The 22946-nt window shown below is 44.3% G+C and overlaps 1 protein-coding gene and 1 non-coding gene across 2 annotated transcripts in view; both read right to left on the reverse strand.

The window, feature by feature from the left end:
* Positions 1–8002: 8002 nt before the first annotated feature.
* LOC132780223 (FXYD domain-containing ion transport regulator 7) overlaps positions 8003–22946 on the reverse strand; it is a 38203-nt gene continuing 23259 nt past the window's right edge. The window contains exons 2-6 of the mRNA XM_067462209.1: positions 16973–17005; positions 16125–16199; positions 12870–12903; positions 12700–12734; positions 8003–8803 (exon numbers count right to left, since the gene is read on the reverse strand). Coding sequence (XP_067318310.1) covers positions 8784–8803; positions 12700–12734; positions 12870–12903; positions 16125–16199; positions 16973–17005 — 197 coding nt within the window. The 3' untranslated portion in view covers positions 8003–8783. The remainder of the gene's footprint in view (positions 8804–12699; positions 12735–12869; positions 12904–16124; positions 16200–16972; positions 17006–22946) is intronic.
* LOC137095732 (U1 spliceosomal RNA) lies at positions 18311–18472 on the reverse strand. The gene has a single exon (XR_010908893.1). It is a non-coding gene; the product is annotated as a U1 spliceosomal RNA (small nuclear RNA).

Below are 22946 nucleotides of genomic sequence, written 5' to 3' on the forward strand. Positions count from 1 at the left end.
ACCTTTAGAAAGGATAGTTTGTGTTCAAAGGGTAGCTTGAATTGATGGGAGATCTAGTTCTATTAAGGTAATGTACAACACAGAACGAGAGACCAGATTGCCAATATCCGCTGGATAATGGAGAAAGGCAGGGAGTTTCAGAAAAACATCTACTTCTGCTTCATTGACTATTCTAAAGCCTTTGACTGTGTGGATCATAATAAATTGTGGCAAGTTCTTGGTGGTATGGGGATACCAAGTCACCTTGTCTCTCTCCTGAGGAATCTGTACAAGGACCAAGTAGCAACAGTCAGAACTGACCACGGAACAACAGACTGGTTCAAGATTGGGAAAGGCGTACGGCAAGGCTGCATCCTCTCACCCAACCTTTTTAACGTGTATGCAGAACACATCATGCGATGTGCGGGGCTGGATGAATGCAAAGCTGGGGTGAAAATTGCTGGAAGAAACATTAACAACCTCAGATATGCAGATGACACCACCCTGATGGCCGAAAGCGAGGAGGAGCTGAGGAGCCTTCTAATCAAGGTGAAAGAAGAAAGCGCAAAAGCCGGGTTGCAGCTAAACGTCAAAAAAACCAAGATTATGGCAACAAGAATGATTGACAACTGGAAAATAGAGGGAGAAACCGTGGAGGCCGTGACAGACTTTGTATTTCTAGGTGCAAAGATTACTGCAGATGCAGACTGTGGCCAGGAAATCAGAAGACGCTTACTTCTTGGGAGGAGAGCAATGTCCAGTCTCGATAAAATAGTGAAGAGTAGAGACATCAGACTGGCAACAAAGATCCGCCTAGTCCAAGCCATGGTATTCCCTGTAGTCACCTATGGATGTGAGAGCTGGACCTTAGGGAAGGCTGAGCGAAGGAAGATCGATGCTTTTGAGCTGTGGTGTTGGAGGAAAGTCCTGAGAGTGCCTTGGACTGCGAGAAGATCCAACCAGTCCATCCTCCAGGAAATAAAGCCTGACTGCTCACTGGAGGGAAAGATACTAGAGACAAAGTTGAAGTACTTTGGCCACATCATGAGGAGACAGGAAAGCCTAGAGAAGACAATTATGCTGGGGAAAGTGGAAGGCAAAAGGAAGAGGGGCCGACCAAGGGCAAGATGGATGGATGGCATCCTTGAAGTGACTGGACTGACCTTGAGGGAGCTGGGGGTGGTAACGGCCGACAGGGAGCTCTGGCGTGGGCTGGTCCATGAGGTCACGAAGAGTCGGAGACGACTGAACGAATGAACAACAACAACACAACACAGAGGCCAGGCCAGAAAGACCTGCTACAATGCTGGGGCTTTTTCAAATGTTGGAGTGCTTTGTTTCCTCTGTGCTGTTCCTTCCTTCCACCCACGCCATTCCACACACCCTCACACCCCAATATTACCCACCCACGTGTCGCCCATCCATCCCAAACCCCAACAGCAACAACACACAAGTGGCAAGACAGGCAGCCCAGCCAGGCAACTGCCCTTCTCCGCTTGCCCTGCTCTTCCAACGCTCTTCTTCCTACCTCCCTTCACAACCTCCCTTATTATTTATTTATTTATTTATTTATTTATTTACCTTACTTATATACCGCTGTTCTCAGCCCGAAGGCGACTCACAGCGGTTCACAACAAATACGAACAGCAAAAATTCAGTGCTACAGTATAAAAACAGTTAACAACCTAACACATTACACAATTAATAAACAGTTATTACAATACCCATTCACTGTCATCTCGTCATCAAAAACATGTTCCAGATTCGTCATCCATTGTTCCATTCCAGTGTTCATTAACCAATCATTGCACTAATTATTCGAACGCCTGCTCAAACAGCCAGGTCTTCACTTTTGTGCAGAATACCATTAGAGATGGTGCTAGTCTAATGTCCGTAGGAAGGGCGTTCCACAGCCAAGGAGCCACCACCGAGAAGGCCCTATCTCTCGTCCCCGCCAGCCGAGCTTGAGAAGCAGGCGGGATCGAGAGCAGGGCCTCCCTGGAAGATCTCAAAGTCCTGGTGGGTTCATAGGCAGAGATGCGGTCGGATAGGTAGCTTGGGCCGGAACCATTTAGGGTTTTAAAGGCCAACGCCTGCACTTTGAATTCAGCCCGGTAGCAGATCGGTAGCCAGTGGAGTTGGCACAACAGGGGGGTTGTATGCTCCCTGCACTTCGCTCCTGTTAAAATCATGGCTGCCGAGCGTTGGACTAGTTGGAGCTTCCGAGCTTCCCTTTCTCTTTCCCATTCCCTTCCCAGGCTCACAATGAGCCTCTGAGCAGTGTGCTGCCCTTTATATAGCGCAATGGCTGCCGTGCCGAAACCCCTCCCCTCCCCAAAACTTCTCCCCTCATTGGCTGGGAGGCAAGCAGCTTGAATGCTGGGAGGCTGCTTGCTTCCAAATGCTGACTCACTTCCGACTCACTTCCTGAGTTGGATCAAAAATGGTGAGGGAAGCTGCGAAAAGGCAAAGGGACTTCCTGTTTTTAAAATAATTTCAAAATTGATTCCAAAAGGTAACTTTTCTGACTTTATTCCAAATTACGAGTATTCCGACAATGCCTAGCCATGCCTAGTTGTTATGGCTTTAAAAGGACTGGAACAGCCGAAACAGCCAGAGCCCGTTTTGAGAAACCCTGCACAACCCTATTGATCATATGAAGAAAACACTGGTGGTTAATGCATATGTTAAAATGTTTCAGTTCGTGTGTTGAAAATTGTTCTTTTACCAATTGTATTTGTTTGCCCTCTGGTGGTTAAAAGGGAGAATGCACACAATGTATGTACGGTGGCCTTTCCAGTGTGTGGTTCCTGTTTCTGTACTGCTCCTGAGTCGTAAAAGTTTAGAAATTTGATAATTCTATTTGTGTATTGTCGAAGGCTTTCATGACCGGAATCACTGGGTTGTTGTAGGTTTTTTCGGGCTATATGGCCATGGTCTAGAGGCATTTTCTCCTGATGTTTTGCCTGCATCTATGGCAAGCATCCTCAGAGGTAGTGAGGTCTGTTGGAACTAGGAAAATGGGTTTATATATCTGTGGAATGACCAGGGTGGGACAAAGGACTTTTGTCTGCTGGAGCTAGGTGTGAATGTTTCAACTGACCACCTTGATTAGCATTTAATGGCTTGGAAGTGCCTGGGGGGGATCTTTTGTTGAGAGGTGATTTGATGTGCCTGATTGTTTACTCTCTGTTGTTTTCCTGTTGTAATTCTATTTGTTTTCTCCAGTTTCTCAAGTTTTTCAGTTCCATTCTCTTCCTACACAATATGTTCAGTATTTCCACTACTATTAATTAAGGTACTGGGAGTTTAGAAACCCATGCCAAAGCTATCCTGAACTACTGATGCAATGCAGATATGCTCAGTGTCCTATAGCTTTGTCCTGATGTCCTTGCTGCAGATCCTTTGCCAGAACATTAAGAATGAAATAGTCACCAAGGAGAAGAATAATGTGATTTTGTAGCTTGGGAGGAATTCATACCATACAAAATAACAGAGGACTAGTCACCTTGAAATTCCAAAGTCTATATCACAGTAATATCTTCATTAATATCCCCAAGTAGTCAATAATAAACATAATTTGAAAGTTTGCCAGCCTTTCATCTGAAACAGGGATGGGCATAGTGCAGCCCCTGGATCTTCTAACTTGCTTATTGGAAAGCTGGAATGCGTCCAGAGGAGGGCGACTAAAATGATCAAGGGTCTGGAGAACAAGCCCTATGAGGAGCGGCTTAAGGAGCTGGGCATGTTTAGCCTGAAGAAGAGAAGGCTGAGAGGAGATATGATAGCCATGTATAAATATGTGAGAGGAAGCCACAGGGAGGAGGGAGCAAGCTTGTTTTCTGCTTCCTTGGAGACTAGGACACGGAACAATGGCTTCAAACTACAAGAGAGGAGATTCCATCTGAACATAAGGAAGAACTTCCTGACTGTGAGAGCCGTTCAGCAGTGGAACTCTCTGCCCCGGAGTGTGGTGGAGACTCCTTCTTTGGAAGCTTTTAAACAGCGGCTGGATGGCCATCTGTCAGGGGTGATTTGAATGCAATATTCCTGCTTCTTGGCAGGGGGTTGGACTGGATGGCCCATGAGGTCTCTTCCAACTCTATGATTCTATGATTCTATAAGCTACTGTGGCTTAGGCTGTGTCTTAACAGAGTTCCAGTTTGACCTCAAACTTCTGAACTCTGCCAGACTGGAGATCAGTAGGGACAAAAGGACTGGCCTCCAGGTTGAAATGACTTCTTTTTATGTATTTATTTATCTATTCATTTATTTACCATATTTATATACCGCCTCTCTCAGCCCAAAGGTGACTTGAGGCAGTTTACAATTGGCAATCAATGTCACCAACTCATAAAATATAATTTAAAACATTAACATATAATATAGACTATCTAAAAGCAGTAGAAGGAAACAAAAACCATAAAACACAAGTCTTCGGTGTCTCATTACTAAAATCATTTTTCCGTCGCATCATCCAATTGTTCCGTAGATCTAAATTAGTCTGTTACACTGCATTTGCAAATGCATGCTCAAAAAGCCAGGTTTTAACTTTATTTAATTATTTATTTATTTAAAAGTTTTATATACCGACCTTCTCACCTCTCTTGAGGGACTCAGACCGGTTTCCAACTGTAAAATACATAAAATCAGTAAATATCCTACTTCCTATTGCAATAAAACATTAAAACATCAAACAGCAAAACAGCAATTACATTCAATAAATACAATGGTCAGTCGTCCCACTAAATTTAATGTTCATCATCCTCCATCCAATCTCCGGGTGTTGGCTCACTCATCGAATGCCTGTCTCCATAGCCACGTCTTCACCTGCTTCCTGAATTTCAGGATAGAAGGGGCGGTTCTGATCTCCTGTGGGAGAGAGTTCCAGAGTCGAGGGGCCACCACCAAGAAGGCCCTGTCCCTTGATATGTTAGGAGGGAGGGTGCCGATCTGACATCTCTAGGCAGGGCGTTCCATAGCCGAGGGGCCACCTCTGAGAAGGCCCTGTCTCTCATTCCCGCCAATCTCATCTGCGAAGGAGGCGGGACCGAGAGCAGGGCCTCCCCAGATGATCTTAAGTTCCTAGCTGGTTCATAGGGAAAGATACATTCGGACAGGTAAGCTGGGCCAGAACCATTTAGGGCTTTAAAGGCTAAAGCCAACACTTTGAATTGTGCCCAGTTGCAAACTGGCAGCCAGTGGAGTTGGCACAACAGAGGAGTTCTGTGCTCCCTGAGTGCCGCTCCTGTTAGTAACCTGGCTACCCCCCATTGAACCATTTGGAGCTTCTGAACAGAATTCAAAGGCAGCCCCACGTAGAGCATTTTGCAGTAGTCTATACGGGATGTAACCAGAGCGTGGACTACAGTTTAGTCTTTTGTTGTTGTAAAGAGGGCAAAGCTTTCTTTATCCATGGTTTTCACCAATATTTCGTCCAAAGACTAACCCATTTTTAAGCAAAGTTGACACTTGGTTATGACATCATCCACCTATCATTCTGCTGCATCTTTTCAATCCACTTGTTTATGACATCGCCCATCTTTGCTCAATGAAGAAACTTTAAACTTGAAAGATTCCACGGGACGAATCCAGCCTTTTCTGTCAGCTGAATACCACAAAACGGACCCACAAGTGCAAGTAGGTGTGATGTGGACAGAGCCTATTATGCACATTTGAAAGGTCACAGGTTCAATCCCTGGTTTTCTAAGTAAGGCCAGTCAGTGGAGACAATATTGAGATGAAGTAACATTTGGATTCAGTGTAAGTCATGTTGTTATGATCCGGATTCCTCACCAAATGTTCAAAAACCAGCCCGTCATAGGATCTCCCCTGCCAAGATCTACATGATAAGGACTTCTTAGACCAGTGGTTCTCAATCTGTGGGTCCTCAGATGTTTTGGCCTTCATCTCCCAGAAATCCTAACAGCTGATAAACTGGCCGGGATTTCTGGGAGTTGTAGGCCAAAATACATGGGGACACACAGGTTGGGAACCACTGTCTTACACGCACTCTAATTCTGGAGCGAGAGGGAAAATATGTGGAAGGGTATGAAGAGAGGTTTTGTACTCCTGGTATATTTATTTAAGTTTTCTACCCTACCCCCTGACCACTGCAAATGTGTCCAAAGCCTTGGAGTAAAACCCGTAGTAGCTGGACATCTTACAGATAGATAAAGGGCCTCACCACACTAGAGAATGAATCCACTTTACATCCAGGTTCTGCCTTTAACAGCCTCACTTTTTATTTTTTTTATTTATTTACAACATTTATATGCCGCCCTTCTCACTCTGAAGAGGACTCAGAGCAGTTTACAAGGTATATATACATACAATATATTATATTATTAACATAGTACAATATCAATATTAAATATTACTATATTGTACTATACCATTATATTGTAATATTAGTAATATTACATGTAATATAAATATATAATTGTATCATATTATTATTAGTATTATATTGCATTACATTATAATATTATAAATATTATATGTATATACAATATATTATATTATATTACATTATGTTATATTATTAGAATATCACAGGAGACAAGATGGAACTGTCCCCTGGCCCCCTCTCTCTTCATTCTGGACCAGAGCATTGGTTGGTGCTGGGAGGAGGGGTCACCAAGTGATTACATATGCAGGAGACAAGATGGAACTGTCCCCTGACCCCCCTCTCTTCACTCTGGCCCAGAGCAACAGTTAGTGCTGGGGGGAGGGGTCTCCAACTGATGACATATGCAGGAGACAAGATGGAACTGTGCCCTGGCCCGCTCTCTCTTCACTCTAGTCCAGAGCGGTGGTTGGTACTGAGAGGAGGGGTCCCCAACTGATTACATATGCAGGAGACAAGATGGAACTGTCTCCTGGCCCCCTCTCTCTTCACTCTGGCCCAGAACAGCAATTGGTGCTGGGGGAGGGGTTCCCAACTGATAACATATGCAGGAGACAAGATGGAACTGTCCCCTGGCCCCCTCTCTCTTTACTCTGGCCCAGAGCGGTGGCTGGTGCTGGGGGGAGGGGTCCCCAACTGATAACATATGCAGGAGACAAGATGGAACTGTCCCCTGGCCCCCTCTCTCTTCACTCTAGCCCAGAGCGGCGGTTGGTGCTGGGGGGAGGGGTCCCCAACTGATTACATATGCAGGAGACAAGATGGAACTGTCCCCTGGCCCCCTCTCTCTTCACTCTAGCCCAGAGCGGCGGTTGGTGCTGGGGGGAGGGGTCCCCAACTGATTACATATGCAGGAGACAAGATGGAACTGTCCCCTGGCCCCCTCTCTCTTCACTCTGGCCCAGAACAGCAGTTGGTGCAGGGGGAGGGGTTCCCAACTGATAACATATGCAGGAGACAAGATGGAACTGTCCCCTGGCCCCCTCTCTCTTTACTCTGGCCCAGAGCGGTGGCTGGTGCTGGGGGGAGGGGTCCCCAACTGATTACATATGCAGGAGACAAGATGGAACTGTCCCCTGGCCCCCTCTCTCTTCACTCTGGCCCAGAGCGGCGGTTGGTGCTGGGGGGAGGGGTCCCCAACTGATTACATATGCAGGAGACAAGATGGAACTGTCCCCTGGCCCCCTCTCTCTTCACTCTGGCCCAGAACAGCAGTTGGTGCAGGGGGAGGGGTTCCCAACTGATAACATATGCAGGAGACAAGATGGAACTGTCCCCTGGCCCCCTCTCTCTTTACTCTGGCCCAGAGCGGTGGCTGGTGCTGGGGGGAGGGGTCCCCAACTGATGACATTTACAGGAGACAAGATGGAACTGTCCCCTGGGCCCCCCTCTCTTCACTTTGGCCCAGAGCGGTGGTTGGTGCTGGGGGGAGGGGTCCCCAATTGATGGCATATGCAGGAGATAAGATGGAACTGTGTAAGACCATAACAAGATGACTTACGCTAAACTACAAACCCCAGAATTCAGCAAGAGGCAGAAATCAGATTGAAAGTGGATTCATTCTCTAGTGCGATGAAGTAGAAAGAAAGAAAAAACCGACACAAGAGAGATCAGTTAGAAAAAAATCCATATTTATTGATTGATCAAATTTGGCTCCATGCGTTTATGAGACACAGAGAAGTGAATGGTACAAGCGAGAAGAAGCTGTGGAGAGCCCCCCTGCCCTCCACAGGGAAGCAGAAAGTATGCCACAGAAGTAACCCCACCCCTGTTAATTCTCAGTCCCAGGCCAGCCCTAGTCTTGGATCCGGGGATGGCTGAACCCCTTGCTCATCCACCCTGTATATCATTGGTATTTCTGGTTTTTAAAAGCCAAGGGCCAATGGAGCTCTTTCTCCTTGTGATTGTGATGGTCATTGGACTTTGCAGCAAAGCATGAGGCAGAGAAAGCAAAGCAGCAAGCGCAATGAAAGGCTATTGCGCCCTACAGCAAGGGGCGTTTTCTTTTCCTGTGGATGTTCTCTAGAGAGGGTAGCGACGGCAGCAGCAGGCAGCATTATTGCAATCGTAGGGGCCTTTGCGGGAGGTGGGTCATAGGAACCAGCCCCCCAGCAGAGTGGGAGCCAGCTGGGAAACTGACTGGCAGAAAAGACCGCCACGCTACTAGATCACCAGAGCAGCGCCCCAGCCCTGCCCAGGTGCTTGCTCCCATCATGCAATGGAAGCGCAAGAGCTAACTGGTTAAAAAATTGCCCCTCCCTTGTTGAGGATAGAACGGAGAGCCCCCTCCCCCTCCCGGGCTGTCAGTGCCAAGGTGCCAAGGTCTCAGGACAAATGTTCCTGGGCGCAGTTCATCCCCCAGCCAGTCGGGAGTAGCACATCTTGGAGACGGCGTCTATGCGCTGCCAGCTGGAGCTGGAAGAGAACAGTGAAGAGAAAGAAAGCAGTGAACAATGTGAGAAACAGAAAGAATGCCATAGTGATTAAGACGGAGAGAGATGGTTCCCAATATCTAGGAGCCCTGGCAAACAACATCTCCCTGCGGGCTTCCTAGCTGATACAGGAAAAGTGTTCTCAGTTGCCATGGCACCACCATAGAGTCCTCAGAATCTCTTGCAACGTCAGCAAGTGCCATGGTAACACAAGGTGGGTGGGAATGTACCTCAGGTGTGGGAACTTCAGCCACCCACTCATACATTTCCTCGCAATGAGATGGTGTAGGACAGACAGACAGATATGAACATACACACGTGCGGGACACAAGCCCTGCCCAACAGAAAGAACTGAAGTCTTTCCTGGGCTATGGGATGAAATGCAATGGTTAAAATGAATCTTTAGGACACTTTTTGGTCAGAAAGTCAACAGGGCCAACCCAAGATTGCCTCTGACAAAAAGAAGAGACAGTATTCCCCCCTCCACCCAATTCACGGGCAAAAACTATTAGGCTGTAGTTGTATCTTACTCAACATTGGAGATGAAATATATACAACAGCCAGCAGAGTGTCTGCTGTGGACTCATCTTGTGGTGTTTCTAATAATAATAATAATAATAATAATAATAATAATAATAATAATAATAACAATAATAATAACAATAACAACAACAACAACAACAACAACAACAACATTATTTCTATTCTACTCTATATCCCCAAAGGGACTCAGGGCAGATTCCAAACATAAAAGGCAAACATTCAATCTCCGAATACAACAATATATCCATACTAACATAATTTATACAACCCAACATAAATTGGGTTATACTAACCCAATTTATACAACCCAACAGACATAAGACAAAACATCAAACATCAAATGGAAACAATAATTTCCCATTTCTTTGGGGCAAATCATTGCTCAAGAGATCTATTGAGCTGGTGGGGTGAGCAGGGCACGGATACGGATTGTGTGTGTGTCAGGAGCAACTTGAGAAAGCTTCAAGTCGCTTCTGGTGTGAGAGAATTGGCTGTCTGCAAGGACGTTGCCCAGGGGATGCCTGGATGATTTGATGTTTCTATCATCCTTGTGGGAAGCTTCCTCATGTCCCCGCATGAGGAGCTGGAGCTGATAGAGGGAGCTCATCCGCCTCTCCCCGGATTCGAACCTGTGACTTGTCGGCACAGGGGTTTAACCCAATGCGCCACCTGGGGCTCCTACGGATACGGATGGCAATTATTAATCAGAGGTATAATAGTAGTACTACCAACTACTGCTCCTCCTCATAAGGCAGTGAGCAAAGGTACATCTTCAGCTGTTTATTGAAAGCAAGGAAGGAAGGGGCCATCTTTAACTCCTTAAGAAGGGAGTTCCAGAGGTGGGGGGCAGCCACGGAGAAGGCCCTTTCTCTCATTCCCACCAGCCGTGCTTGGGACGGGGATGGAACTGAAAAGAGGACCTCCTCCAATGACTGCAGTGTCCGAGTTGGTCTGTAGAGGGAGATGCGGTTTGTCAAATAGTGTAGTTTGTCAAATTGTCAAATAGCATTCTTCACTGCACCTAAGCAGAAGGCTAGTTTATGGTGGTCCAGAATAAGTTATGTGGCACTTCTGTCCTCACATAGAGGGGAACAGCCAGGATTTTCAGAAGGAAAAGCCGAAAGGCTGCTGATATCCCCCACCCACATCTGGTATTTCAATAATATGACAATGGGCGGCCCATTCTGCACTGCCTTTGAAGACAGAGATTGGCGGACAGATTACTAACTGGAGTACCACCATACAGGCAGCAGACAACTCCTATGTTATGGCAGCTCTGCAGGCTGCTGATCTGCTTCCAGGCTAAATACAAAGTGCTGGTCATTACCTATAAAGCCCTAAACACTTTGGACCCAGGCTTTTTGAAAGACCACATCTCCGTATACCAATGGTTCTCAACCTGTGGGTCCCCAGATGTTTTGGCCTTCAACTCCCAGAAATCCTAACAGCTGGTAAACTGACGGATTTTTGGGAGTTGTAGGCCAAAACACCTGGGGACCCACAGGTTGAGAGCCACTGCCATATACAAACCAACATAAACTCTATAGTCGGCTGAGGAAGCCCTCATCTTGGTCCCACCCCTGTCTCAAGTGAGGCTAGGGAAATGAGAGAAAGGGCCTTCTCTGTGACAGCTCCTCACCTCTGGAACTCTCTCCCTCAAGAATTAAAAATGGCCTCCTTCCTCCTCTCTTTTAAAAAGCTATTTAAAACACCTATATGCAATATAGCTTATGGAGAGGAGGAGGAATAAGTACATCTATATGCACTCTTGCCTAGATGCCAATATCCGCCCTGTTAATCTGCTGTTTACCATTCCCCCCCCCAACAATTTTAGCCTAATTTTAAAGATTTTAATGAGATTTTAAGGATTTGATATGTTTATAATTATGTGTATTGTGTTACATCTGGTTTACTTAAGTTGTTTTATAATTTGAGTTGTTTTTTATTTGTTTATATACCGTATTATTATTGGCATTTAATGTTTGCCACTGTGTATTTTGTTGCAAGCCACCCTGAGTCACTTTGGGAAGATAGGGTAGGCTATAAATAAAGTTTCATTCACTCATTTCCACCAGTCCTCAAATATTAGCTCTCCCAGCTAGGGATGATATGGTCCAGCAGCATTTGGAGGGCCATGAGTTGGTTGGTATTGGCCTAATGGTAGGACTGGCTCTGACACTAAAACAGGATGAAACATGAGTTCATCACTGAGCTCCCAGATAGGATTACACAGGGCAAAATCCATGAATTTATTTATTTATTTATTTACCATATTTGTATACCGCCCTTCTCGGCCCGAAGGCGACTCAGGGCGGTTCACAGTTGGCAAAAATTTGATGCCTCAACAATTATAAATAAGTAAAACAATCATAAAATACTGTTAAAATATTTAGCATAAAATATAAAAATATAAAGAACCATACAAAGCCATAATGCTTGCCATAGATGCAGGCGAAATGTCAGGAGAGAATGCCTCTAGAACATGGCCATATAGCCTGAAAAAACCTACAACAACCGAGTGATTCCAGCCATGAAAGCCTTTGACAATACATAAAAACATTGTTGTAGCGTCTCTTTATCAAAATCATTATTCAATTGCATCGCCATGTTGTTCCATGATTTCATATAATTATGCTGGATCAGCAAAGGCCTGCTCAAAAAGCCAGGTTTTAATCTTTCTTCAAAAAGTCAGAAGGGAGGGGGCCAATCTTATATCCCTAGGCAGGGCATTCCACAGTCGAGGGGCCACTACTGAGAAGGCCCTGTCTCTCGTCACCGCCAAACGGATCTGTGAGGACCGAGAGCAGGGCCTCCCCAGAAGATCTTAACATCTTAGATAGTTCATAAGGAGAAATATGTTCGGATAGGTATGCTGGGCCAAAACCATTTAGGGCTTTTATAGGCTAAAGCCAGCACTTTGAATTGTGTCCAGAAGCAAACTGGCAGCCCGTGGAGCTGGCGCAACAGAAGAATTGTGTGCTCCCTGAGCAACGCTCCTGTTAGCAACCTGGCTGCTGCCCGTTGGACTATTTGAAGCTTCCGAACAGTCTTCAAAGGCAACCCCACGTAGAGCACGTTGCAGTAATCTATACGGGATGTAACCAGAGCGTAGACTACCATGGTCAAGTCAGACTTCCCAAGGTATGGGTGCAGCTGGCGCATGAGTTTTAACTGTGCAAATGCTCCCCTGGTCACCGCCAAGACCTGGGGTTCCAGGCTCAGCAATGAATCCAGGATCACACCCAAGCTGTGAACCTGCGTCTTCAGGGGGAGTGTAACCCCATCTAGCACATGGCAATAAGGTACTACTTGCCCTTCCAATGCCGCATCACTTACTGGAAGTCTTGCCTGCTGCCCTGGGATCCGACAGGCTGCAGAGGGGAAGACACAAAAAGGGTGCAAGTGAATAGGGAGGGAAAGGTACCGCATCTCAGAGTGGGGAGGGGCAGATAAGAGTTCAGGTGAGAAAGGAAGGCAGAAGGGATGCATGAGAGTGGACCACCTACCTGGGGTCAGATTTTTTGCACTTGAATTTTTTACCTGCATAAAGAAATAAAGGAAGCAAATATCAGTGGAAGAAAAGACACAGGGATACGTTTGATGTGCAAAATCTACAATCTCTGTGTGTATGTATGCATTTCTGTAGGGATCAGACCGAAGAGGGTTATTGAGAGAGAATGGTTCTGTGAACATATGCTCCTCTGCATACACTATGTAAACGATCCTTGCAGTGCAACCCAGCTCAAAAGAGAGATCCATGGGGATCAATGGGAGTTGCTTCATTAATTCTATACATCCTCAGCTGCTAATTCTACATATATTGAAAATTCCATACACTCTATCAGATTTGCAAATATGCATCCTTTGATGTACTAGGGAGTATACAAGGAAGCTAAAACCACATAATAAACAGACTGCGCCAAAGGACTGAATTTTTCTATGTGGCACATTTTTGTTATATAATCTATTTTTAAATAAAAAAACTAAATCCAGTTGCTAGTCCTAAACTGAATCAAGAACTATACCGTCAATATCAATATAAATCCTATTGATTGTATAGTCCTATTCTTGTGATGAATATATGATATGTGGTTTGAATGAAATGGTATGAAAGGTCTATGGTTGAGGCCTGGAGATGCCATCCTAAGATTGAAGCCTAAAAACTACAAAAGGATAATTTATGAACTGGAATTAAAAACTGCAGAACTGCTAGCATTGATGACCAAAGACAAGCGATTAACTCTTGGTGGAAAACAACATATTTACATTACCAGAGACAATGACTCTTTTAAGCTAAGTCCAGTCAACATAGAAGTTCCTTACGTTAAGAAGGAAAACTAATTATCACTTAAGGAAGAAAAGCCAATACCTGTCCAGGAACTGATGGAATCAGAATGTTTTAGTTGGGGAAAACACCTGTCATTCGTTTACAACAATTTGGAACAATGTCAGCAAGAAATACGCTACAAAAGAGACACTTTACTATTCCAAAATTGTGGCAGACAGGAAGACTCCCACCAACCACTGTTCTCTGAGGGACAGAGAGTGATGGTGTATTTGCAGAATGGCAGATTTCCTGGAATGCAATCTGGCCTACTTTGGGTCTCTTTTCCAGGAGAAGGAAGAGGAGACGGTAATGTATACATTATGATGAATGAATGTGTATATATGTGTGAATGCTGAGTAAAATGTAATTCCCCTTGTTTGTGTTGGAAGTCAATGTCACACTGCTCAAGTCTGCAGTCCTCAATAAGGAGCAATTAGTTAGTTTTAGGCTAGGTTGAAGGAATCCCCCCTCCCCTCCGGCTCCTGTCTCTATCTATCTTACTCCTTCCATTTTCTAACTGAAATCTTATGTTCTTTTTCTGCTTTTTCCATCTTTGCATGCAGTCTTCTCTCAACTCTACTCCAGTTGTTCCCAACCTTTTTTTGACCAGGGACCACTTTGATCAGGGACTACTCTTCACATTAGTACAATAAGAGTTACAAATTACAGAAAACCATAGTTAATAATCTAGAGCCGATGTGGTAGTAGTAACCTTTTGTGGGTAGTCAGCCTTTCCTCTCTTGACATTCCCATTGACTCAGAAGTATAAGAGGGTTTCACAAGACCAGTCACTCTTGGTTTCAAGGCAACAGTGTAGGAGTGGTGAAGCCGTGGACCATATTTTTGTTCTTGTGGACCACTGGTGGTCCACGGACCACAGGTTGGGTACCACTGCTCTACCCAGTGTGTCTGAAGAAATGTAGTGGGGTTTTTTTTGGTGATATTGTATTTTTTGTTAGTGCAATTTATATAGCACTTCCTTCCCTCCCTCCGTTTCTCACTAACTATTTTTACTATACTGTAAATAACTCAATTATTTTGAATAAAAATATCATATAAAATGTACTAGTTGGACATTTTTCCTTTGAACCTTACAAGCAAAGGAGTTAGAGAGAAGCTTAGACCCAATTCTTTTCTATCAAGAAATGTAGTTCTTATATATATATTAAAATAAATATTTTTGAAACTTTAAAGAATGAACTCTGCATCTTTGCCTCCTAAGCTCAATAATTCTTTTGCAGTTAAAACACCTCACCTTCTGCTTCCTGTGAACTGATTGCTCAGTTAAGTATCCTGTTTGTGTTTTTGGATGCTCTGCTATTTTGGGAGAATCCCTTAACAGTTTGTGTACTCTATGTAGCTAGAGTCTGTGTGTTTACTTTCTTTCTTTGTATTGCTCTGTGGTATATTCTGCCTCACTGAGAACGAAATAAAAGACCTTTTTCAAAGCTTTTTACAATGTATTTATAACATTCTAGTTTGGCTTAGCAACCAAATGAATCTTTTTGTATTTATCCACTAGATATAAATGTTGCCCTTTCTCTAAAGAAACTGTGGTGGTGTGCATATTATTCTCTTCCTCAATTTCATTGTATCCAGACATAACACTCTGAGGCAAGTTAAGCAAGAGAAAATAGTGACAAGAAAATTGGCCAGAGGCGGGGTCTTTGCTGTACTTGTCACTAAATCAAGATTTGTTCCCTGGTACCTCAAGTTAAAGGAATCATATTATAGGGAATGAGAGCTGTTGTCAGTCAAAGTAGACACTACTCTGCTGCCCTGGAGACTAGGGCGTGGAACAATGGTTTCAAACTGCAAGAAAGGAGATTCCATCTGAATATTAGGAAGAACTTTCTGACTGTGAGAGCTGTTCAGCAGTGGAACTCTCTGCCCCGGAGTGTGGTGGAGGCTCCTTCTTTGGAGGCTTTTAAACAGAGGCTGGATGGCCAACTGTCGAGGGAGCTTTGAATGCAATTTTCCTGCTTCTTGGTAGGGGGTTGGACTGGATGGGAAACAAAAGTTGCAATTAACACAAATCTCTTTTGTGTTAATTGCAACTTTTGTTATCCATTGGTCTGGATGGCCCATGAGATCTCTTCCAACTCTAAGATTCTATGATTCTACTGGACTAGTCAAGCAGTGTAGATAAATGTGGATTTGAATTCTGACCAAAACATCTCAGGTATACAGTTTGTATCAAACATTGGGATTGCAACAACTACAGAGAGTTCCTAGATTTTGACCTTTGGAAATACTTCATTGGCAACTATCCTGGCTTCTGGAATTTTTCAAAATGTCACCTGTACATTTTCTACTGAGCAGTATTAAAGGCTAGAAACACTCATTCCCTGGATCCAAGGAAGCAGCAGCAATGGGATTTAAATGCTGGTAGCAAAGGCATTAAAAGAGCAAGCATGAAGAAAAAGGAACTCACTCAGTGCTATCAAGATTCCCAGCACAAACATGATGATGGCCAGGACCATCCCCACTGTGCGCAATGTGTCATAGTCTAAAAGGAAAATGCAGGTCAAAATATGATGTTTACATTTCACACTCTTGCCTATCAGGACCCTCGATCAGCCTCAATCCAGTGAGGAGGTCCAATTCAGAAAGCTCATAAATAATCCTGTTTTGGATATGGGCACCCTCTTCTCCTAGGATGACTTTTCCCCCATCTATCTATGGTCATGGAATTTAGAAACAGTTGTGGACTTTTTCAGAATCATAGTCAATGTCCAGGAGATGTCAAGTTCCACCAGCCTCTGAGAGACTTCAGTTGACTTTGCTGAAGCTTCATATTTTTTCCAGCTTGGCTGGGAGCTATCCCTGGTCCTGTTGGGTCAAGAATAAGCCATCTGTGAGTTAATGCTTCCCACTCTGTACGCTCTGCAGTATCTTGACCAGGTCACTAACTGTGACTAGACTGGTGCTAATCTGATATACTTGACTGAGCCTGACTTTCTATGACCTGAATGTGATGGAACTGATCTAGTTGACCTAACCTGATTTACTTCAAGTGGATCTGTCAGACATTGCATACTTCCTCCTTTATAGGCGCCAAGTCTCCATGACCAGGATAGCCAGCACCCAAGCTAAGGTACTTTGGATGGCACATATAAGCAATGCCATATGTCTTAGTTCCCTCTAGTGTTGCTAAACCGCTGACATCTCTGTTTCCAGCCCTGTTGCCCAATATCTTATCCTGGTGTGGCTAGAAAGACCCTCTCTCTAATGTGGAACAAAAGACTCTCAATAGTAATATATTCCTGTAATATCACTCACCATAGGTGAAGGGGTCCATATGACTGTTGGTATCTGAGGAGAAAACAGAGTTGGAGGATAATGAGCAACCAAGTATTATGTTGGCTGGTTGAGTTTTGTGTTATTTAAGGGCTCTACCAACAGAATTTACAATAAATCTGAATCAAAATTCTATAGCACTGCTATGGTGTCATTGCATTGTTTAATCACCAGCTGACTAGACTTCTTTATTCTATTTCCATCCTGCTCTTCTCACGCTTGCAGGTGAGACTTAGTTACACTTCATGGGAGTTGGGAGATCCTACATTTATTGTGCCTAAGAGAGACAATTAAAAAATCTTATGTGCTCTAAAACCTCCAGGATAATCCTCAGTCAACCAGAAAGCGCAATCCTGTTAATGTTAATCTGGCAATGTTTTCAAATCAAGATGCGAGTGCTGCCATAGTAAAGAGATTGGCATGTTTTAGTGAATCCCGTAGTAACAGTTTGCCAGGTTGATCATATAATATACAAGCAGCGGCTGCAACAAAATGTCGCCATGTGGGGTTCTGCTGTTCAACATTCCAGCCATTGTATAGCTTTCCCTCTCCAAAGGCCTATCCAGACTAGACAATTGAGGCATTAGTTAACTGTCAATATTACATTTTTTTGAAATCCTGGGTCTTGTAGTTTGCAAGGCAATATTGCTCTCTGACTGAGAATTGCAACTGCAAATCCCAGGAATTCATAGGATGCAGCCAGGGTAGTTTAAGTTGAATCACAGTGTTGATTTTATTCCCAAATATATTATACAAACCATGGGATTCCTTCATGCCTGCTGATATATAAATGGTGTTGTTTTGGCTCCATAAGAACTGGTACTCAGAGAATTGTGATAACTATTACCGTACCATTTGAACTGAATGTAAACTCTGGACAGAGGTACCTTTATGTGTGGACATGGTGATGCGGAACTGCAACAGATGGGCATGTTTGGGTACATACATTGATTATTATTATTATTATTATTATTATTATTATTATTTTATACCCCGCCTCCATCTCCCCGAACGAGCCCAGGGCGGCTTACAAAGGGACATGCCCAAGAAAATAGGTTAAAATAAGCATCGAAAAACAAGCAGTATCAAGCATCAATAAACATAAAATCAGACAACATTATAAAAATGATTAAAAGCTATCATGACTGAACAAATAAAGTGCTGGGTTCAGTTCATAATTACGAAGTGCAATTAACCCTAAGAAGTGTCAGGGGAAGTGCGACAATCAGAGGGCTGGGCTAGGAGGCAAATGTCCTTAGGCTATTAAAGTGTTAGAAGTGCTAGAAAGGGACCATGTTAAAGTGCAGGAGATGGATAGGTGTGGAAATTCTATGGTGAACTGCCTACTACCAGAAATTATGCAGTTGAGTTTCCCGCATTTAGGGAAATTGTAGTGATCAGCACACCCGGAGTGCAATGGATGAGCCTCACCCTGGGAAAACCACCTTCGTGATCATGGTGTCTCCCCTGCTGGGTAAGTATCAATTTGTGGACTCTTCACCCCTGACATGTGGCAAGGCTGCCACGTCCCCTATACTATACCAGATTTATTTCTCAGCACTACAACTATGAATATACATACATACATACATATATGAATGAGAAGGTAAGTGGCACAACTTATATATGAATAAGGAGGTGTGTGCCAAAGGTCTCATTTCTGAACATGAGATGATTTTGTACTTCAAAGTTGTATTTTGTTTATTGATTACAGATTTCCTGTGATGGTTTTAGTGATTTATTGTTTAATTTGTTGTTAATTATGTTGAGAGCTACATCTGTCACCTTTTAATGGCAAGGCAGGATAGAAATGAAACTAGATAAATGATGGTGTTTCCTCTGTATAATTTGAAATAACTGGCATGTGGACATGGTTCATTGTTTGTTATTTGAGTCAACTCCTTCATTATGCGAAAACAGGGGAGTGAAAATGGCTTTAAATACTGGACTTGAGCAACACTACACCATATCTTTCACACATATATCTATGACAACTGAGGAATTTCAAGAATCTGATCGTAGTATTGTATATCTCCTGAAAAAATGTCACCAACAAGTAGAGAGAAATCAATATTACAAGAAAACACCCATATTTCTAAAGGTGTACATCAAATGTCTCACAACAGTGTGGATATATCATGAGAGTCTATGTGTGAAGAGATAAGGTACACTTCACCAAAGCTTGGAGGTCCAGTGGGGCCTGTCTCTTTCATATTATCATGGGGAGAGAAAAATGAAGCTAAATCGTAGGTTATGCCTAGGGATATTTATCACAACCTATTTCCTATATCTAGCGTCTCTGTCTAAAATGGAATCTGAGCTCACAGTTGCCCCAGATCTAATCATGTAGTCTGCAGCCCCTCCCACAACCTCAAGCAACATAGAGTAAAGGGAAAGGTGCATGCCAAAACATACATATACAAAACCGTAAGCAAGCAGAATTATATACAAAGCAAATTACTAGTACTCTATTTCCATGTACTTTGAAAATGGAGCTCCATGGGAGCCCATCACATGACGCAAAAGCACTTCTGGTGGAACTCCATGTGACCCCGTTTCTTGAGTGCATGGAAACAGAGCCCTAAAGCTGGGAGAAAGTGGCAGAAAATGTGGGAAAGATGAGTGCAACCATCTTCTGAATGGGAGGATGGAAAGGACATGGGATGGCTGATCCTTCCAGAAGACAGGAAAATATTGGAGGCAACAAGGTAAGATGATCCCCTCTGCTAATGGGATGAAGTCCTATGTGGCATCTGTGATGTTTCTGGTTAAGACCAATGCTATTATAAGCATGTTTTTCATCCTCCATTTGATTTGTTTGATTGTTTATTTATTTATTTATTTATTTATTTATTTACAGCTTTTATATTCCACCCTTCTCACCCCGCAGGAGACACAGGGTGGATTACAGTGTACACATATATGGCAAACATTCAATGCCAATTTTTGACATACAAACATATACAGACATACACAGAGGCTATTTAACTTTTTTGGCCGCCAGGGGAGCTGTCGCTTTCATCGTCCATCTGCCATGCTGATGAAGCACTTCCGCATTCCCCACATGCTTCCCCTCTGGAATGCTTTGCTGGAGTCTTCTTCATGGCCTCATAAATCAGTTAATTTAGCCTCCCCACACTTTAAGGTGGTACCTAATTTTCCTACTTGACAGATGCAACTGTCTTTCGGGTTGCAAATTTATATTTACTACACTGATAGACTATTAGGCCACAAATATTTGAAAAACCGCATCTCTGCGTACAAACCAGTATGAGCACTGCAATCCGCGGAGGAGCCCTCCCCCCCCCCCCCCCCCACCTCAGTCCCACCTTCATCTCAAGCACGGCTGGTGGGAACAAGAGAAGGGGCCTTTTCCATGGCCGCTCCCCACCTCTGGAACTTCCTCTCTAAAGAACTAAAAATTGCCCCGTCTCCTCTCCTTTAAAAAGCTTTTAAAGACCCATCTGTGTAATTTAGCCTATGGAGAGGAGGAAGATTAGCATCATTCATACATATTCCCACCTGATCCTTAGCCTGCTGGTCCAATATATTATATTGTGCTTTTAATGTATAATGTTTTAATTGGTTTGATTCCCTGTTTAGTCTAATCCTTGACTTCAGTTTGTTGAGAAATTATATTGAGTTATGGGATTTCATGTTTTGCTTTGATTGTTACTTATTTGTTTATTGACATTGAACGTTTGTCATTTTTGTTTATTTCTGTAAACCACCCTGAGTCCCTGGGGGTGAGAGGGCAGGTTATAAATGAAGTTTTAATATTATTGCACCAGTTGTATGTGTAAGTGCTATAGCTGGGTATAGCTCTCTTATCCTCCACCCCCCCCCCCCCCCCGGGTGCTTACATCGCACTATGCCTAAACCCAATTTGCAGTACACAGCCATAACACTTTGATAGCACTTTAACTGAAATGGTTGACAAGTCACAGGTTCGAATCTAGGGAGAGTGTGGATGAGCTCCCTCTATCAGCTCCAGCTCCTCATGCAGGGACATGAGAGAAGCTTCCCACAAGGATGACAAAACATCAAAACATCCGGGCGTCCCCTGGGCAACGTCCTTACAGACGGCCTATTCTCTAACACCAGAAGTGACTTGCAGTTTCTCAAGTCGCTCCTGACACGACAAAAAAACAAACAAAAAAACCCCAAACTGAAATGGTTCCTTAGAGGTGTTATTTGGTGAAATACATACTTTGAATTTTCTGCAAGAACACTTCTATCTGTTTCTCAGAACTACAACACTAGAACTCTCTAATAGTGAATTCTAAGCATCTCACCAAAATACAAACCCAGAATTCTGTATGGAACCATGTTGTTAGTTAAAGTGCTATCAAATTACTAAAGCAATAAAGTGCAGACGTGTTGTAAAAGACTATAGGGTCAGCTCCACCATTTGCCCTGTACATGAGGAGATTCTGTTTCACTCCATATCTATAATCAGAAACTACAACTATTATACACAACATCCTTCATTTTGACACCTTTATCTGCCAATGTAAATGAGTTTTACTACGGAACTTCCTTTTTCTGTTTGCATTCTTGTCCCCATTTCGTAAAGCCCAATGTATGCCACAACTTGCCTGCAGACTATTCACATAGGATTATCCACATTTTTAGAACAGTGGTTCTCAACCTGTGGGCTACAGCCCAGCAGTGGGCCACAAGAAAGAAAATTGGGTCTGCAAACCTCTTTGCTCTTATTTATTTTATTTTATTTTATTTCTGCACCTTTCTGCAGAGATAAACAGCTCTGTCCCTTTTGGTACTAACATTGGAGAGTTGTCCATGATCAAAGTGGTCCCCGGTCAAGTGAGCCCTGGTCAAAGTGAGCCCTGGTCAAAGTGGTCCCTGGTCAAAGGGGTCCCTGGTCAAAGTGGTCTCTGGTCAAAGTGGCCCCTGGTCAGCCCTGGTCAAAGTGGGCTCTGGTCAAAGTGGTCCGTGGTCAAAGTGGTCCCTGGTCAAGGTGAGCCCTAGTCAAAGTGGTCCCTGGTCAAAGTGGTCCCTGGTCAAAGTGGCCCCTGGTCAAAGTGGGCCCTGGTCAAAGTGGCCCCTGGTCAAAGTGGGCCCTGGTCAAAGTGAGCCCTGGTCAAAGTGGGCCCTGGTCAAAGTGGGCCCTGGTCAAAGTGGGCCCTGGTCAAAGTGGTCCCTGGTCAAAGTGGTCCCTGGTCAAAGTGGGCCCTGGTCAAAGTGAGCCCTGGTCAAAGTGAGCCCTAGTCAAAGTGGTCCCTGGTCAAAGTGAGCCCTGGTCAAAGTGGGCCCTGGTCAAAGTGGGCCCTGGTCAAAGTGGGCACTGGTCAAAGTGGGCCCTGGTCAAAGTGGGCACTGGTCAAAGTGGGCCCTGGTCAAAGTGGGCCCTTGTCAAAGTGAGCCCTGGTTAAAGTGAGCCCTAGTCAAAGTGAGCCCTGGTCATAGTGGTCCCTGGTCAAAGTGGTCCCTGGTCAAAGTGGTCCCTGGTCAAAGTGGGCCCTGGTCAAAGTGAGCCCTGGTCAAAGTGAGCCCTAGTCAAAGTGGTCCCTGGTCAAAGTGAGCCCTGGTCAAAGTGGGCCCTGGTCAAAGTGAGCCCTGGTCAAAGTGAGCCCTAGTCAAAGTGGTCCCTGGTCAAAGTGAGCCCTGGTCAAAGTGAGCCCTGGTCAAAGTGGGCACTGGTCAAAGTGGGCCCTGGTCAAAGTGGGCCCTTGTCAAAGTGAGCCCTGGTTAAAGTGGGCCCTTGTCAAAGTGAGCCCTGGTCATAGTGGTCCCTGGTCAAAGTGGTCCCTGGTCAAAGTGGTCCCTGGTCAAAGTGGGCCCTGGTCAAAGTGGGCCCTTGTCAAAGTGAGCCCTGGTTAAAGTGAGCCCTAGTCAAAGTGAGCCCTGGTCATAGTGGTCCCTGGTCAAAGTGGTCCCTGGTCAAAGTGGTCCCTGGTCAAAGTGGGCCCTGGTCAAAGTGAGCCCTGGTCAA

The sequence above is a fragment of the Anolis sagrei genome, chromosome Y (assembly GCF_037176765.1).
Source record: "Anolis sagrei isolate rAnoSag1 chromosome Y, rAnoSag1.mat, whole genome shotgun sequence".
NCBI classification, from domain to species: Eukaryota; Metazoa; Chordata; class Lepidosauria; order Squamata; family Dactyloidae; genus Anolis; species Anolis sagrei.